We start from the raw sequence: 19,274 nt of genomic DNA on the forward strand, positions 1-19,274 counted from the left end.
TTGGCCTGACTAGTCCAGTGTGGGCAAAAATAATGAGGCCATATCCTTCCTGAAGAAGTGAGTAAAGTGAAAGTAAAGTCATTCAGTCGTGCCAACTCTTTGCAACCCCATGGACTGTAGCCTACGAAGCTCCTCTGTCCATGGAATTTTCCAGGCAAGAGTACTGGAGTGAGTTGCCATTTCCTTCTCCAGAGGATCTTCCCCACCCAGGGATCGAACCCAGGTCTCCCACATTGCAAGAAGACACCTTTACCATCTGAGCCACCAGGGAAGCTCAGGAAGTAAGTACTTACAACTGAAGATTAAATGCAATGAAATGTCTGAGAAAATGCCCCATGTCCAAGAAGGGCCAGTCCGAGTCTGGAGGGTATGGGGTGGGCATTGGAGCTGGGGTTGTAGAACTCTTGACTCCAAGGGCTGGGAAAGGCAGGCCTGGCCTGAGGCATCTGAGGGGCAGGGATTGAGTGGGCAGCTCAGAACCAGGTGCTCCGAATGGTTCCGTGCCCCCTGGGACTCTGGGTGCCAGGCTCCCGCTCTGCAGACTGCAGACCCTGTGATATTCAGAACAGCGAAACAGCGGCTCTGCGACCACGCAAATCCTGGGCTGCTGCTATTCCTGCTGCCTGTCTACAGGAATTCATTCCTTCCAAAGGGATCAAGTTCAGGACACCAGGCCCCCCAGATGCTGGCTTTCATTTAAAACAAGAAGGAGTCCTTCTCTGCTCCATCTTGTTGTCAGTGGGGCTGTCTGAAATGTGCTCATTAATTGTTGGTAACTTTGTTGATTTTTAAAGCATACTTGCCTTAGCAATAGTGGTTTGTAAAAGCCTGCAATTACTTAAACACACACCAAGGAGAGACTTCATTACATTGACCCACTGAGAATGAAGGTAGTGTACAAAAATTACTTTATTACAACATCTTACAAAACAAAAGACCAGCAGTCAAGAGCATCCCACATATAGAAAAAAATAAACATATATACATATATTTCCCTAAAACTGAGATGTCCAAAACACACTCAAGACAAAGTCTTAAAAGCTTATGGCGTGAGTAGCCTTCATCTAATCACGAGGAATAAATTAGTCCTTTCAACAAGAGAGCGGCCTGTGCAATGAATTACTTTCTGATAGAACCTCATGGAGAATTTGTCCACCTGTTTTTTATCATGATTCTCTTTATTGATCGAAGAACTAGACTCCAAACTCCAGATTGTCATAGAAGAGGAGCTGACATATCAGATGTTTCATATTCATACTTTGTATACCAGCATGGTGTTACTAATGCCCAGTCTTTCCAGGTTTCCTAAGACAAAATTCCATTCCTATTGTCACAACCTAACCAAGAACTAATTGAAAGCACCACAAAAATACTTGCCTTTAATACTTTAATGGCGATACCTCACTGAAATTACCTTTTATTTTCCTAATAAAAAGAAATACATCTCACAAAATAGACCCAAATATTTAAAAACAAAATATAAAGCAAAATGTTATATAATCCAAACTTGAAATTTACTGTAATGCTACTTCTTCAGCTAAAGAAAAATGAACACTTGAATATTTTAAACATTAAGGAATTGAAAATTCTGTCAGTGCATAAGGAAGTGGGTGGTGGTGTAAAAACAGCTGGAAAATGTATTTAAAATAGCTTATTTTTCATTTTTCTTTTTTTTTCATTTTTTTAATTTTATTGTTTTTATCTTTATATACATATTTTTTTCATTTTTCTAAGTGCAATGTTTTACTTTATATTATTTCTCTTTGGGGAAAGAGAAATGTAGTTTCCCTCAGGTTGAGAGAAATTCACTTCATATTTCATTTGAATCACAGTGACTTAACATTTGAAGTAAGGATATCTTTTCTGAGGGAAAAAAAAATCACTTAAACCGAACTTTTAAAATCTGCAAGTCTTGAAAAAAAGATTCTGAAGTAGAATTTCTACGTGGAGGCTTAACAGAATCAGGCAACATTTAGATGCCATCTACTGGCCAAAACGGCAGCTGGATTATTAATTAAAGAGTTCTTCGAGCAAAAAATTGTGATTTTGCTGTTTTAGAGCAATGATAGGAAATTATTACTTCCCAGGCAATGGGATAGTGTTACATGAATAAAATTACACGAATAAAGTTCAGGTGGTATTTCCACCAGAAGAGGGTTTTGTTCCTTGACCCAATTCAAATGACGTTTTTCTTCGAGCTCTTTCTTAGCAGTAAGAGAAGGCTCTGGAACTTTCTCACATTGCCCTAGATTACATCCTTATTTCAAGTGGTTCAGAGTTAAATGGGAAAGAGTAGCTTTGTGCCACAGCTTTATTCACAGAAAAGCCAGGTCCAGTCGCAGCCCCCTGCTCCAGTGTCACCTGGTGCTTTTGCCAACGGGATCGTGCCGATCCAGGAAACTGTCACTTCCTGGTGATGTGCAGACAACCGAGCAAATAAACAACGTTGTTGCCTGCAGGCTCAGAAGATCCGCACAGCAACCCAAGCCCCGACCCCGTGTCAACTCCATCACGAAACGTAAAGCATACCTGGGTTTTGTTAAGACTCTTGGAAAACAAAAGGGAGCTGGCTCACATTCCTGGCATAGTCAGTATGGGCTGCAGATTTTCTCTTTCTGGGTCTCACCAAAGCCTGATAAGATGAGCATTTCTTATTTTTTGAAATATGTATGGACTATTTATCAACGTCTAGTTAAGTATCCAAGGTTGCAATGATATAAAGGCTGAGAAATAAAAAGCCTCCCCACAGGTGGAGAGACTTCCTAATTTTTCCAGATGGGAAAATAACTATCAACTGAAAGGACTGGGAAAACAACTCCAAAACGGAAGCACAGGAGCCACAGTAGACACTACTTGAGCATTAAATGCAAAATGAGCTACTTAACTAAGGTTAATTGTCTTGTATGAGCTACGGATTTCAATTATCTATGTTATTTGTGTGGGTGCAGTTACCACAGACAAGCAGATTCCACATGCGATGAAAACAGGATTTGGGGCCCCTGAGAAGTGCCCATCAGAAGGGGGGCAGCCACACACAGAGCCCCAAGGTGGTCCCCACGGGTGGGCAGAGGGTGGTCCAGCTTCCAGCTTCACCAGTTCAACTTCACCAGTCTAACTTCAGGTCTGCTTTGCTCCATACATATTTCCCTCCTCGCTTTAGAAACATCTTCTCATCAAAGCCACTGAATTTTATAGCTTCTTCTACACCCACGTCCAAGATGGACTTGGAAGGATCCTTCCGCCCATTTCTACAGTTCAGGAAGCGCATCTAGGAAATTCAGGACAAAAGTTAGAATAGTTCCATATAATTTTCCTATAAAACTCAACTAGAGGGATCAACTCAAAATGATTCTGGATATTCCAATCATTCCAACAAATGTTTGTGGAGACCTATAAGCGAGATGCTCCCCTGGGGATGCTGAGCCCATTGGACAGCATCTCTGCTCTCAACCAGCTCCCTTCACCCACCTGAACACGTTAGGCCAGGTAAGTGCAGCATAACCAGAATTGTATACATGTACGTATCCCTCCATTGGAGGGTAGGATAATTTGGAAAGTCTTCCAAAAGATGCTGACATCTGAGTTGTGTTTTGAAATTGTAAGCCGGAGAGAGTAGTATTGTTAAAGCCCAGAAACAATACAGTAAATTTGTGAAATTTCAGGTAGATGATATTGCTGGTGTGAAAACTGTGTGTGCACAAGCAAGTGAATAATAATAAAATGTTCTTTTAAGAAAGGGAGAGAAGGTTGTACGAAAAGGCACTTCAAAGCCAGGCAGGTCCCACATCAAGAAGTGTCACGTGCCCTGTTAAGGGTCTTGGTGGTGGTATTCACTCACTCAGCCTGTCCGACTCTTTGCTACCCCCATGGACTGTAGCCCGCCAAGCTCCTCTGTCCCTGGGATTTCCCAGGCAGGAACACTGGAGTGGGTTGCCATTTCCTCCTCCAGGGGATCTTCCCGGATCAGGGATTGAACCCACATCTCCTGCATTGGCAGTCAGGTTCTTTGCCACTGAGCCACCAGGGAAGTCCAGGGGTCTTGGTTTTTTTCCTAAATTAAGCATCCTGGAGCGAGGAACCAGATCTTCATACCTTATGACCTACCATGGCACAGAGCATTTTATAGTAATTCTTACTGAATCAAAATGCTCTTAAATTGTCAAAAGTAAATTTTGTTCCCACTCTGTTTATTCCAACTATGCAGATACCAGAGAATTTTGAAGGAACATTGGTAAAAATCCCCAGGCAGTAAGGATACTCCAAAAATAAATTCCGTTTGACTTTTCCTCTCTACCTTGAACCCATTATCTAAACACTTGTGTTATCACCCTCACCCCTCTGCTCTGTAAAGAAAGCTCATATTGACAAAAAAGTGAATGACTGTGAAGTATCACTGATTAACTTGAAAATAATAAAGTGTCAAAAGTCACAGTAAGCATTTCTTGAAACACCAAATCCAACTTAAATATGGAAAAGTCACTGTTCTTGGAACTCATTTCTTAAACACAGGTCTTTGAATGGAAGTATTTGTCCTGTGCTAGAAATATTGGCAAACGTTTCTGAATTGGGACAAAAACAGAAGAGACAGAGAGGGAAAGGGAAAGTGATTTTTCAGTTTTGAGAATGCTGGGTTATCTTTTCCCTCGGAAGGCAGTGGCATAGGAATGTATTGGTGGCTTTAGGGGACTCTGCAACCTCTTCACCCCAAAGCCGACGGCAATCTGTTAGAGATAAGCCGGCAGCATCTGAGGAATTAAAGGCAATAATGTGACTTGTGACACATCCTTCCTGCAAAGAACCCCTGGTACCCCATGACCAGAGAAGCCAGCCAAAGATGGCATAACAGAGGGAGTCTACTTTGTGTGATGTCAGCTCCACACAACCTCCGTGGATCCATGGCCACGGGGAAGACACCGTGTAGTGGCGGAGGGGGCAGGGTGGTCATGCAAACATGGGCACTGGGTTCAAGCCGACACCTGCCCAACGCCTTAGCTCCAATGTGGGCACAGTGGATGAAGTCAGGGCTCTATAGTGTTGATGCTAATCAGTGACAATAAAAATAGGAAATGCTGGCTAAAAAGAACGAATATGGGTTAAACGGTTATGCTGATTGTAACTCAACTCTGGCCTTGCTGCTTAGCTAATTTTTAAGGGATCATTTTATGATGCACTAGAAATACTCACATATTCATCCAGAATAAGGTAGGAATCTCTCATCTGCAAAGGAGAAATTACAGACAAATTTAGTTTCAGGCATATTTTTCAGTACGTACACTCAGCTGTCTGCCTTACAATATTCGTGTGCTTGCTTCACCTTATCTCTGGAGTCACCATTTCTCAAATCTCCTGAGCATCTTTGGATTCATCTCCACAAGGTAAGCCACCTGCCAGGACCCCGCCCCCACCCAAAATGCCCCCCACCCGGGCAAGCTGTCTGTGTCCATTCAGATTCTAACAGATTCCAGCAAGCTGGCCTCTGCGTCCTGCTGGAAGGGTCACAGGGCGCTCTGAAAGCGCCTCTGACAAGGAAGCACCCAGGCTAACTCTCCATGCCCTCCAGATCTTGGAGTGCCCCGTCCTTCCCTGTTCAGTGTTCCTCACGTGTGTGACATGCCTCTAACGGACCCCCTTTTCAGTGAATAAAGCAGAATCTCTAATGCTACTTCCTGTGTACTAAGTTGCTTCAGCCGTGTCCAACTCTTCGCCACCCCGTGGACTGTAGTCCCCCAGGCTCCTCTGTCTATGGGATTCTCTAGGCATGAATACTGGAGTGGGTTGCCAGTTCTTTCTCCAGGGGATCTTCCCAACCCAGGGATCGAACCTGTGTCTCTTATGTCTCCTGGATTGTCAGGCGGGTTCTTTACCACTAGAGCCACCTGGGAAGCCCTTTAATGCTATTACCTGGGAGCTTACTGAGGACTTGAACATTGCTTTCATTCCTCGTAACTAGTGACGTCTTTCAGAGGTAGGCGGAGGGTGTATCTGTACTTCTGTAGGAAGTTGTACCCTCCCTACGTACCCACAGAGGTTGGGGTCTGCACATGTGTTTGCATAAAGGCCAGATTGTAAATATTTTTCAGTCTTGTAGGCTGTTGGTCTCTACGGCAACTTTAGTTCACCTTTCTTTACCTCTGACATAGGTGAAGTCAGCCCAACCTTGCCTCTCACACAGCTGAGGTCAGCTAACTTTATCTCTGATGTGGGTGAGGTCAGTTAACCCTTTTTCTGATGTAGGTGAGGTCAGTTAATCCTGCCTCTGACATGGTGAGGTCAGTTAATTCTATGACTCAGGCCCCTGTGTTTCTGAAATGGGGGAGTGATTTCTGGTTCATGGTCCCTCTGTGAAGAACTCACCCAAGTATTAATAGTAATGCTTATTATAACTTATATGTTCTTTGATCTCACATTAACTGCATAATTAAGACAACTTTTATAAAGTCAAATACAACAGTGTGGACATATGAGTATTCTCCTCTGTTTTCTGTCCTCTTTTTGAAAGCTGCTCTGACCCCATCTGGGAATTTTCTTATTCATGCTCTGGTCAACATGACTTAGGAGTCTAAAGCATAAGGAATGAGTCCTTGTTCTGGAATTTCCAATATGATATAAGCATGTGAGGGAGAGATTTTGCTGCATGTTTATTCTTCGGGGGAAGATGGGGAAAGCTTTTGATTTTTAAATAATTGAAAATAATAAAACTACCTATTTTAGAAAAATTTAAAGTCTGAAGAGTTATCAAAGTAGACAAAAATGATTGATAATCCATTACCCCAAGACGACCACAGGATGCATACATACACACCCGTGCACACTAGGATTAAAGGTAGAATGGATTTTGCCTGTTATTCTTTATTTCCACCCAATATCATATCATGCAAATTTATCCTGGCTCCCTAATGTACTTAGTATAACATTCCATACTGACAACATGAGTTTACCTGTTCTCTGTATGCTGAGTATCAGACTACCTTCAATTTTTTTTTTTTTTTACTCCTCTCCTTAACACTGCAGGAACATAGCTTTGAACAAGAAGTTCTTTTTTCCTTTGGCTGCAGAGAACACTCTGATTATTTACTCTGTGGAATCTCTGCAGGGTAGACATGCTTTGGCTAACATGGTTTAATCTACAGGACATATGCATTTGTGCTAACAAGACATATCCACTGTTCTCACTGGAAACCTAAAGATTTAGTACAGCTTCTATATCTACCATGAGACTCCTCCCCTTTCTCCACGAAACCCTCCCGCATCCCAGCATGGGCAGCCCTTGGTGGAGACACTTTTCTCTTTGGAGCTACGTGTGTGATGGGAAACAAAATGATGTTCACTTTCTATTAATACACTTTAATACACTTAGAAAGTTCACTTTCTAACCTTCTGGTTAGACTCGGGCACCAAGCAGGACACATCCTTGTGGCGATCCAAGAACGCTTCAAACTCCTCGTCGCTGATCACGAACCGTTCCGCTTCTCTCAGAGCATCTTCTCCAGAGTTCTCACCCTCAATTATGAGACACTGGAAGACCTGAAACACAAGGGTGGTGTTGGCCTCCTAACGAGCTTTCCACCACTTTTTATCCCAAATTGCATTTCCCTCTGAACCAAGCTTCATCCCTCCTGAGCAGAGAAAGTGAAATTGTTAGTCGCTCAGTTGTGTCCGGCTCTTTGCGACCCCGTGGACTGTGGACTGCAGCCCACCATGCTCCTCTGTCCATGGGATTTCCCAGGCAAGCATACTGGAGTGAGCACACATTTCCTTCTCCAGGAGATCTTCCTGACCCAGGGATCGAACCCACGTCTCCCGCATTGCAGGCGGATTCTTTACCATCTGCGTCACCAGGGAAGCTCAGCAGAGAAAACTTGTTCAACTGAGGAACATTCTAGAAAGACACTGCTCTGGCAAAATGAAAATGTGACCTGAAATTTAGGAATATGGTACTAAAAGCCCAAATATTCCCCAAATATAATGTTTTAAAAAACTGATCTAGGTTATATTTGATTTAGTCTTTTTTTTTTTTTCATAATATGAGTGAAATGAATTGAAGTTGCTCAGTCGTGTCCAACTATTTTCAACCCTGTGGACTGTAGTCTGCCAGGCTCCTCCATCCATGGAATTTTCCAGGCAAGGATACTGGAGTAGGTTGCCATTTCCTTCTCCAGGGGATCAACATTGGGTAATTGGCCATCTTTTACAAAATTAGAAACTTCAGCTGAAATCAATGTAAATTCATAAGAATATTTTATATGTCTAGAAATCTCTCTTAGTGTTCTGAAAATAATCTTCATGAGATGAACAGAATTGGAATTGGAAAGTATAGGAGAGGAACTCCTTTACTATTACTTTTGGGGGCATCTCTAGCCTTTGGGTTTGGAACATCAGCTAGTTATACCTATTGAGATGAACAGTTTTGGGGGACTTGAGGAATAGAAGTGATTTTTATGTATATATCTATGTCATAGTTCTTTGATACAAAATAATCAGGTTTATAATACGCGTGCTCAGTCACTCAGTTGTATCCAACTCTTTGCGACTCCATGGACTGTAGCCCACCAGGCTCCTCTGTCCATGGGTTTCTCCAGATAAGAATACTGGAGTGGGGAGTGGGTTGCCATGCCCTCTTAACAGGGGCTCTTCCTGACCCAGGAATCTTCCTGAGATGCACACCTCCTGCATCTCCTGCATTGGCAGGCACATTCTTTATAACTAGTGCCACCTGGGAAGCCATTTATAATACATCTGCCTATAAATTTTCAATTTTTTAGATCAGCATTTTATTGTTAGTATTTATACTGTGGTGTTTTTAAAAGTAGTTTTTAAACCTTTATAGAAATGCATATTGTTTCTTACTACATTTTAGATTTAAGTGATGAAATATACCAGTTGAAATAGGCTTCCTAAAATATTTAACACTTTAATTTTGAGGTAGTCCCTTTAGGTTTTAAGCCATTATGTGCATGCATGCATGCTAAGTTGCTTCAGTCATGTCCGACTCTTTGAGACCCCATGAACCATAGCCCGCCAGGCTCCTCTGTCCATGGGATTCTCCAGGCAAGAATATGGAGTGGGTTGTCATTCCTTCTCCAGAGGATCTTCCAGACCTAGGGATCAAATCCAGGTCACCTGCACTGGATTTAATCCACTGCAGGAGGATTTTTTACCATCTGAGTCAAGGAAGACTCATCTGCTAGAGAAGGAGTCAAATACCGCCTCCTACATGAAGTCTTCCTGGTTTTTTGGCAGAATTAAACCTTTCTCATTTTGCCTTCCCACTTTATCCCAGCAGACATAGCTTCATATTCCATGAGTTTTCTTCCTCTCTTTTCCTTCCTAGAATTGAATTCTACATCCTATCTTCAGTTGTATTAGTCTGGGATCCAGCCACAGACTTTGATGGATTCCTGCATGACAATGACCAGGGCAGATTGTTAAGAATACATATTCAGGGGCTTCCTTGGCGGTCCAGAGATTAAGAAATCTCCTTGCAATGCAAAGGACACAAGTTCAATCCCTGAACTGGGAAGATCCCACATGCCTCTGAGCCACTAAGCCCATGCACCACAACTACTGAGCCCAGGAGCTGCAAATCCTGAGTCCACATGCTGTTAACTACTGAAGTCTAAAGCTTGTGCTCTGCATCGAGAGAAGTCACCATAATGAGAAGCTCACACCCTGCACCTAGAGAATAGACCCTCACTGCTGCAATTAGAAAAAAGTTCATGTGGCAGTGAAGACCCAGCACAGTCAAAAATACATAAATCTTTACCAAAAACAAAACAAAACAAAAACCGACATATTCACACAAGTCCTCCTGCTAATCTGTTTCAGGACAGTGCGTATGGGATGAGTCTCCAGAAGCCAATTCTAAGTCTAGCAGCAAGAAGGACCAAACCCAGCTGGCTCTCTGAGTCCAGAGCTCTCTGTATCCTTATCATTTTTGGTGTCCCTGAAGCAAATCTCTCCTGAACGCTCACTGCATTACAATCACAAAAGCAACGAGGTTGGTACCTTCCAGCGGACAGGGTTGAGCGCGGTTATCTGTTCCTTCATATCCTCGTCCACGTTGAATCGATTGATGACTGAGTTTATCTTGAAGGCCACTCTGTATTCCTTACACCACGTCCTCAGTTTCTGGAGATTTTCCACGTGGTTCTTCTTTCCTTGACCACGGCCAATAAGGACATTGACCTGCTCGTCAAAGCTGTCACAGGAGATGGCTAGAATGTCCAAATATTCACCTGAGGGAAAACGATCACTGTTAGGCTTTTCTGTCCAAGGAGGAAAACTTAGGTTAAGCTTTTCCATCCAAGGATGAAAGCATAGGATTTGGGGCCTCCTGGTGGCTGACGGGGAAAAAATCGGCCTGCCAACGCAGGAGACACGGGTTCACTCCCTGATCTAGGAAGATGCCCACATGCCTCAGAGCAACCAAGCCCGAGTACCACTACTGAGCTTGGGCTCCAAGCCCAGGAGCCACAGCGACAGAAGCCTACATGCCCCTGAGCCTGTGCTTCGCAACACGAGAAGCCTCTACAAGGAAGAGTTGCCTCTGGTGCCCAAAACTAGAGAAAAGCCCTCACAGCAGGGAAGTCAGCACAGCCAAAAACAAAGAAATAAAATTATATATATATATAAAAGAGCATAGGCTTTCAAGCCAGAGGTGGAGAACTGGAGCCTTAAGGACCACAGAAGTAGGCAAAAACGTTTTGTTTGTTCCTCCAGACATTTAAAAATGTTACAGGAGCTAAATCTGACTACTTGTCAGCTCTGTGTCTGTTACTTTGACCTTTGCTTCCCTTTGCTATTGTTCACTAAAAGAATACTGTCCATACACAATGGCCTGCCTCAGAGAACCCTGGCCCTCTGCCTGAATGTTAAACCAAAATGCTTTTGTTCAGAGAAACACCCTGAACTTGTCCACCTGCAAGAGAAAAGAAACTTATACATATCCTTCCTGAGGGCCCTTGAGGGAATAATTGCAAAACCTGGGGCCTTTTTACTTTATTCCTCATCTGCTCCAGACCCCAGTGAGATGCTTTTTTTGAGACAGTCTGCGATCTGGTCCTTCTGCCAGCTTTTGGAGTCAAGTCCTTATTCCTTGTCTCAACACCTCTTCTCCCAGTTTTAAGGCCTGTCCTGTGGTGAGCAGAGCGAGCTTCGACTTGGTAACAAAAATATTTCATGCTGTTTTTAAAGAGTTTTATTTGGGAGATTGAACATAGTCATTAAAAGGAATGAAATAATGCCACCACAGCAATATGGATGGACCAGGAAATTGTCATACTCAGTGAAGTCGGGCAGAAAAAGAGAAACATGGAATGATAGGGCTTGTATTGCAGAATCTTAAAAATGATACACATGAACTTATTTACAAACGGAAACAGACTCTCTGACTTAGAGAATGAATGCATGATCACCGGGAGGGAGCAGGGCAGTGACAGCCTCGGGTCTGCGACTAACTAAGTGGAAGCACTTGGGACTGACCTGGACAGTCTATGACCATAGACTGACCATAGCGGTCTAAACTGCTATGTTTAAAACAGACAACCAACAAGCACCTACTATGGAGCCCAGGGAACTCTGCTCAATACTCTTTAATAACCTTAATGGGAAAAAGAATTTGAGAAAGAGTAGATTTATGTATAACTAAATTGGAGGAGGAAATGGCAACCCACTCCAGTATTCTTGCCTGGGAAATTCCATGGACAGAGGGGCTTGGCCGGCTATATAGTCCATAGGGTTGCAGAGTCTGACACGACTGAGCGACTGAGCACGTGGAACACACTCTAATACAAAATAAAAGGTGTAAAAAAATAGTGTGTAGATTTAGGATGTATCTTTAATAGTCTGAGGGTATGGCAACACTAACCCTGATCTCTGATATAGGACAAAAATCAATGGCTGTTCACAATTGGCTGTCAAAGTGTCTGCTATGAATAGTCCTTGCACTTTCTTGTTTTCTCCAGTGATCTTTTTTCTTTGCTGTTTTTCAGTCACTAAGTCATTCATGTCTGATTCTTTGTGACCCCATGGACAGCAGCATGCCAGGCTCTCCTGTCCTCCACTAACTCCAGGAGTTTGGTCAAATTCATGTCCATTGAGTTGGTGATGCTATCTAACCATCTCATCCTCTGCCTCCCACTTCTCCTCCTGCCTTCAATCTTTCCCAGCATCAGGGTCTTTTCCAATGAGTCGACTCTTCGCATCAGGTGGTCAAAGTATTGCATCTTCAGCATCATCCTTTTTCTTGCTGCTACTGCTAAGTCACTTCAGTCGTGTCCGACTCTGTGTGACTGACCCCATAGACGGCAGCCCACCAGGCTCCGCTGCACCTGGGATTCTCCAGGCAAGAACATTGGAGTGGGTTGCCATTTCCTTCTCTAACTCATGAAAGTAAAAAGTGAAAGTTAAGTCGCTCAGTCATGTCCAACTCTTCACAACCCCATGGACTTCGGCCTACCAGGCTCCTCCGTCCATGGGATTTTCCAGGCAAGAGTACTGGAGTGGGGTGCCATTCTTAGACACTTCCAAATTTGCTACTTTGCACTGCCTTTCCAGACCAGCTTCTGAGCTTTTGCCCTAAGGTGCAACACTGCTCGTGGTCCTTACTCCTCATACCACACTCTTGGAGGGAACGCACTGCCCAGGACACAGCCAGCAAACCCAACTCAGTCTTCTCTGCTTACATGGCTCCCTAACCCTGTCTTATCTCTCTAAATCCAGTTCCCAAAGCTTACTTTTGAATTTCTGATGGTCACCTTTGACTGAGTGACTACCTTCACGGGTGTTTTGTTGCTGACTTGTGGCCCTGTGCTCCTCCTGTTAACCTTTCCCAGATGGGAAGTACAACCCTCCCCCACACCCCACCCTCCCCTCCCCCACGTCCATATTTCTTCATTGTTTAGGAAAGAGGGTTTCATCAGAGATTCCCGTGAACATCCTCAATAAATCATACATGCAACTACCCTTTGAGTGATTTCAAGACTCAAACAACTCACAGAAAGCAAACACAGAACATTTACCCAAAGAGTCCAATCAGAACTCTTTACTAAAATGGTAGTAGTGCTCTGTGCTGACCTAAATGGGGTGGAAATCAAAAAAAAGAGGGGATACATGTAAACAAACAGCTGATCCACTCTGCTGTACGGCAGAAACTAACACAATATTGTAAACAGCTATACTCCAATAAGAATTAATTTTAAAAAACTGTTAAAAAACAAAATAAATAGAATAGACTAAATAAATAAGTCAAATAAAGTGTAATAATAGCTAACATTTTTCATATGCTTCCTAAATTCCAGGTAATGCTCTAAGAATATTAATAAGTGTAAGTGTTAGTCACTCAGTCATGCCCAACTCTTTGCAACCCCATGGACTGCAGCCCACCAGGCTCCTGTGTCCAAGAGATTTTCTAGGCAAGGATACTGGAGTGGGTTGCCATTTACTTCTCCAAGAATATTAATATCTATGTAAAAATTAGCACTAAGGGACCTCTACAGTCTTAGGCTTCTCTGGTGGCTTAGTGGTAAAGAATCCACCTGCCAATGTAGGAGACACAGGTTTGATCCCTGAGTCAGGAAGAGCCCCTGGAGAAGGAAATGGCAACCTACTCCAGTATTTTTGCCTGGAGAATCCCATGGACAGAGGAGCCTGGCAGGTTACTATCCATGAGGTCACAAAAGAGTAGGACACGACTTAGTGGCAAAATATCAACAGTCTTAAGACCAGGCGTTCGTAACCCTGATTGCAGAGTGGAATCCCTTTGGAGCACCCCAAGTTGGAATGTCCACACACCACAAGGCTCTGAAATAAATAGTCTGGAGGCCAGTCCCAGCAGTGATGTCTTATTTAAAGTTCCTCAGTAGCCAAAAAATACATAGCCAGAGGGGAGAATGACTATTTTAGTCCAATCCCTCAATTTATACAGGATACTACTAAAATAGAGTCATTTACATAAATACTCTAAAAATTAAACATGAATAGGAAACAATAAGGTCAGGGCTTGCCAAACTGTCCACTGTGTTCATCTTCCCCACTAATGACTCAACTAAAGCTACTTTGATAATGGACGGGAGCATCTGCTGGTGGGTCCTGCTATCTGCTTTGCCATACTTGTTTATGAGAGCCCTACTGAAACTTGGCGTGCAGCCTGAAGAGAGATTACAACAAGCATACTTGCTTTTTTCCTCCCTTCGGATCCCCAGCAGGCCAGGCCAGAGGCCCAGGATGGAAGGAAATACAGTGACCAACAGTGACAGAGGCCAGAGTCACATGCCGTGGGGGCTGCTTACCGTACTTCTGGAACCACCTCTCGCGGATCAGGCTCCCGTTGCTGACAATGCTGACGCTGGGCAGCTGCAGCTCCTGCTTACAGAACTTCACCAGCCTGCCCAGGTACTCGCCCCGGTCCTGGAGGAATGGCTCCCCGCCTGAGAAGTTGATCTTCTCCATACCTGGGACAGACAGCACATGGAGTTTCCTTCTATTTTAGCACTTCATTAACATCCATTATCATTTTAATGGCAAAAGTAGAGTTTTCTCAAGGTAATAGAATGAGACTGGAGAGAAATGGCAAATAGATAGGGAAACAGTGACAGACTTTATGTTGGGGGGCTCCAAAATCACCACAGATGATGACTGCAGCCATGAAATTAAAAGACGCTTGCTCCTTAGAAGAAGAGCTATGACCAACCTAGACAGCATATTAAAAAGCAGTGACATTACTTTGCCAACAAAGGTCGGTCTAGTCAAGGCTATGGTTTTTCCAATAGTCATGTATGGATGTGAGAATTGGACTATAAAGAAAGCTGAGCACCAAAGAATTGATGCTTTTGAACTGTGGTGTTGGAGAAGACTCTTGAGAGTCCTTTGGACTTCGAGGAGATTCAACCAGTCCATTCTAAAGGAAATCAGTCCTAAATATTAATTGGAAGGACTGATGCTGAAGCTGAAACTCCAATACTTTGGCCACCTCCTGTGAAGGACTGACTCATTTGAAAAGACCCTGATGCTGGGAAAGATTGAGGGCAGGAGGAGAAGGGGACAACAGAGGGTGAGATGGTTGGATGGTATCACTGACTCAATGGACATGGGTTTGGGTAAACTCCGGGAGTCGGTGATGGACAGGGAGGCCTGGCGTGCCACAGTCCATGGGGTTGCAAAGAGTCAGACACGACTGAGGGACTGAACTGAACTGAACAGAGAGAAATGGAGCTAGGACATAGATCCAAGGACATAGGTCCAAGCTCCAAAGCCTTTGATCTTTCTAAAGTGAGTTTGCCCTCCATCCTGGCTTTCCCAGGACAGTCCTGGTTTACAGAGACCACATCTCATCAGTTGTTCTTCCCAGGACCTGTTTTGCTCTCAAATGTTTCTGCAGTAGGACAGTGATAAATTATATCATCTCACTCTTCATAAGCTAACATGCTAGGAGGCAGCTTGTGTGACAAGCATTATTATTCCAAATAAAATATTGTTCCCTAAAAGTGTGATTAAGCAGGGACAGGTAACTGGGGAAAGTGAAACAGTGTGTTGGCCAGTGGTGTAGCCCGTGATGAGTTTGAGGAGCAGGCCAGAGGGGATGAGTGAACGAGAAGACTGAAGGAACGGGATGTAGAGATGCAGCTAAGAGCTTAGAAAAGGAGCCATTCATTCACAGTGGCGGCAACACACAATCCATCCTGTCACAGCTCAGGTCAAGAGCTGTGACGATGCTCATAATGGCTGTGTTCTATTCAACCTGCTGTGTAAAAATCAGAGGAGTAAATAATATATTTTGGAAGCATCTTCATCCAGAGTGGTGGTGGTTTCGTTGCTTCAGTCATGTCAGACTCTTTCGACCTCATGGACTGTAGCCTGCCAGGCTCCTCCATCCATGGGATTCTCTAAGAACTCTGGAGTGGGTTGCCATTTCCTTCTCCAGGGAATTCCTTCCTGACCCAGGAGTCAAACCCAGGTCTCCTGCATTGCAGGCAGATTCTTTACCCACTGAGCTACGAAGGAAGCCTCTTCCTCCAGTGTAGCAATTTTAATTTTAAATGTAATGTATATTTACATTTATTTTCTTAATTTAAATTTAAAAGGAAATTTAAATTTTAACAGTCACCAAAATAGATTTTCCTTCATTTACCAGAAATTTCACTTACAGGACATGCCGCCCATACTATACCCTAACCATCTTAACTAACTTTGGTTTTATTTACTTAAAACTGAGAGGTCACAATATGTATTAATCATAACTATAATAGTTTATGCTCTACTGAAAAAACAAGAGCATTCATTTATTTGTGGCTTGTAGAAACTTTGTAAGATTGATATATGAGCTATCATTTTGCTCTATATTTTAAAGAATATTAAACTGATAGTCAGAAAGTCAAATTTCTTGGCACATCTAATGAGTGCTGGAGCAGGAGCTCAAATACTGGCCTTATGAATCAAGAGTCTAAGTTCTTTCCACCACCTCAGTCCTCTCCTCATTTGTTCATTCATGCATTAATTCATCTATTCAAAAAATTCATTAGATTCCTATTACCTGCTAGATATTTTGTTAGATAAAATGATTAACAGAATGTCAAGTTTCAGTCTTAGAACTCAAACTCTTGGGGGGACCCAAGTATTAAAAACAGAACAGTAAAACAAAAGAGCACAATTTTAAACATGCTATAACAAGCAGTTAGGCTGCTTCCATTCCTTGGCAATGTAAGTAGTGTGCTGTGAACATAGCACTGTGCCATGTGCTTAGGTGCTCATTCATGTCTGCCTCTGCGACCTCATGGATTTTGGCCCACCAGGCTCCTCTGTCCATGGAAGTCTCCAGGCACGAATACTGGAGTGGGTTGCCATTCCCTTCTCCAGGGGATCTTCCTGACCCAGGGATCGAACCCCAGCCTCTTGGGTTTCCTGAATTGGCAGGCGGGTTCTTTACCTCTAGTGCCACCTGGGAAAGTATCTTGCATGAAGAAGACCAGGAATATTTCTAAGGAGCTTTGAAAGTTCACTAACAGAGCCTGGGGTGCCTGGCATTCCAGAAAGAGAGAACAGTGTGATCAGGGTCCACGAGGAAGGTGTTGGGGGAGAATTGTGTCACGTGATGTGCCCATAGCACGGGGTCCTTCAGGAAGTGGGGTGAGGACGGCAGCATGGTACTTGAAGCCTGTGCTCATAAGTTTGGGCTTGGAAGCCAGGGAAGAAAGTTCAGTAGGGGCAGTTATGCATCCAACATATATTTCCATATGATCACGTGCTTTCCGTGGGGACAAAGGGACAATGAGATGAACTGCAACAGTCCTGGTGAGAAATACCAAGATGCTGAACTAGACGCCACTGGGAACGGCGGTGAGGTGGGTCAGGCGCTGGATGAGCTTCGGATGACCGGGCAGACATATGGGGAGTGAAATACGTCAGATCCAGTAACGGTCAGGTGCACGTTCTCAGCATGCTGCTGCTGCTGCTGCTGCTAAGTCGCTTCAGTCGTGTCCGACTCTGTGCAACCCCAGAGACGGCAGCCCACCAGGCTCCCCCATCTTGCCTGGGATTCTCCAGGCAAGAACACTGGAGTGGGTTGCCATTTCTTTCTCCAATGTATGAAAGTGAAAAGTGAAAGGGAAGTCACTCAGTCATGTCCGACTCCTAGAGACCCCATGGACTGCAGCCTACCAGGCTCCTCTGTCCATGGGATTTTCCAGGCAAGAGTAGTGGAGTGGGGGGCCATTGCCTTCTCTGCATTCTCAGCATATAAATTACCAAATTTGGCAAGGCTGGTGTCAGAATAGGAGCTAGTGGTTACCTCAGGCAGAAAGGGCAGGGGCTGAAGGTGGCAGGAGCTATGGGCACCCTGCTGTTCTCTGTGCAGATCTGCCTGCTCTTTATCAGGATGTGGTCACTGTGACGTGCAGTATGTGTGCAAGACAAGTACGTGTTATATGTCTGCAGCAGAGTTAAGCAAGTTGAGAAAGACGCTGGTGATGTGGCTGAGGTTGCTGGCTTAGGAAGTGCTCTAGGGAAGACAGGCAGATGGGAGAGGAGGAGGGCAGATCACCTTAGACCTGGACTGGCTGGGCTGTCTCTGAGATGCCTGCCTGTTACTGATACGGTGACACTCAGTGAGCAAGTCTCCAGAGCAAAAGCACTGCCTTACTTGAATGGTACACAGCTTCTCTAAATATTCATGATAAGAGCACGTAAATAATCCCAAACAACAAACCCAAACATTGCATTTCTTAAGTCAAAAGTTTTTGTATTTGTTGGTAGCTCTTATCAGCTGTTTCTGGGGAACTCAGTACATCAACTCAGAGAGAGGCACAACTTCCCAACCTGCCTCCTTCCCCATGCTGCTCACTTAGAAGAAGCGGTGATGCTTTGCTCCCTGATGCAGCCCACTCTGCAAGTTGGGAAGATCTCGGCACCCATCCACAGCTCACCCCCACCTCCTCTGGCCGGAGTGCATCCCCACTGTGTCCTGGGAAGGACTGAGTTCCTGGGGAACCTCTCCGACCGGGACTGCTCCCTGACCCAGCCTCTTCGCCCTTCTTGAAGTGACTGAGCACCTGAGGGTTTTCCTGGGTCTGGGGACTCACCTGCTTCTTTCAGCATCAGCAGACCTTTCTTGGCCTCCTCCAGCGGCAGCACGAAGGACGTTTTGGCTGTGTGGAAGCAGAAGCCACACTTGTAGTTGCACTGGCGGGTGAAGTGGTAATTGACGCTGGTGGGGGTGGTGGGCAGGTCGCCGCCGTCCTCTCCCTCCGCCCTGCCGGGCTCCCCCGCTTCCCTCCTGTCCTGGAGCAGCCGGCTCCTCTCGCCCCCTGCCAGCCAAGATGCTGCACGGAGCTGGAGGAACAGGGGCCCCAAGCTGCTCCACACAGAGCCCAGGGGCTGCAGGAAGACATTCAGCAGCTTGAGAGCAAATGCAATGGGTACCAGCATCCACATGGTGGCAGGTGCCCTGAGGCTGCGCTGTGCTGGCAAGTGCCCTGAGACTGCGTTGCAGCTGCAGGCTGGCTTTTATACATGCCTGGCCCCCTGTCATACGGGAGGAGGAACACACCTTCCTTGACTAACGCTCAGCTGAGTGTTAAGTTTCGATTTCCTTCTTCGTGAAAATGAAAGTTGGAACAGGGCCAAGACTAAAGTCTCAGGAGTAGGACCAACATCTGGTTTTCTCTGCCCCATGGCATAGCTCCGTCTCCTGGAATCAGTACTAGTTCAGACTGGATGTAGATGGACATGCTGCTCTCGAATCTCTATTTGGATCCAGCAGGTAGTGATAGAACTAGGCAGAG

General features: G+C 44.6%; 1 protein-coding gene across 1 annotated transcript; it reads right to left on the reverse strand.

Moving 5' to 3' along the window:
- Positions 1-891: 891 nt before the first annotated feature.
- Positions 892-19,037, reverse strand: RSAD2 (radical S-adenosyl methionine domain containing 2). The gene is made up of 6 exons (XM_061433380.1): positions 18,573-19,037; positions 14,289-14,450; positions 10,006-10,235; positions 7,375-7,524; positions 5,185-5,217; positions 892-3,268 (listed from the first exon to the last, which is right to left on the reverse strand). Exons 1-6 carry the CDS (start codon positions 18,922-18,924, stop codon positions 3,104-3,106), a joined length of 1,092 nt encoding a protein of 363 aa, XP_061289364.1. The 5' UTR covers positions 18,925-19,037; the 3' UTR covers positions 892-3,103.
- Positions 19,038-19,274: the final 237 nt, after the last annotated feature.

The sequence above is a fragment of the Bos javanicus genome, chromosome 11 (genome assembly GCF_032452875.1).
Source record: "Bos javanicus breed banteng chromosome 11, ARS-OSU_banteng_1.0, whole genome shotgun sequence".
NCBI lineage: Eukaryota > Metazoa > Chordata > Mammalia > Artiodactyla > Bovidae > Bos > Bos javanicus.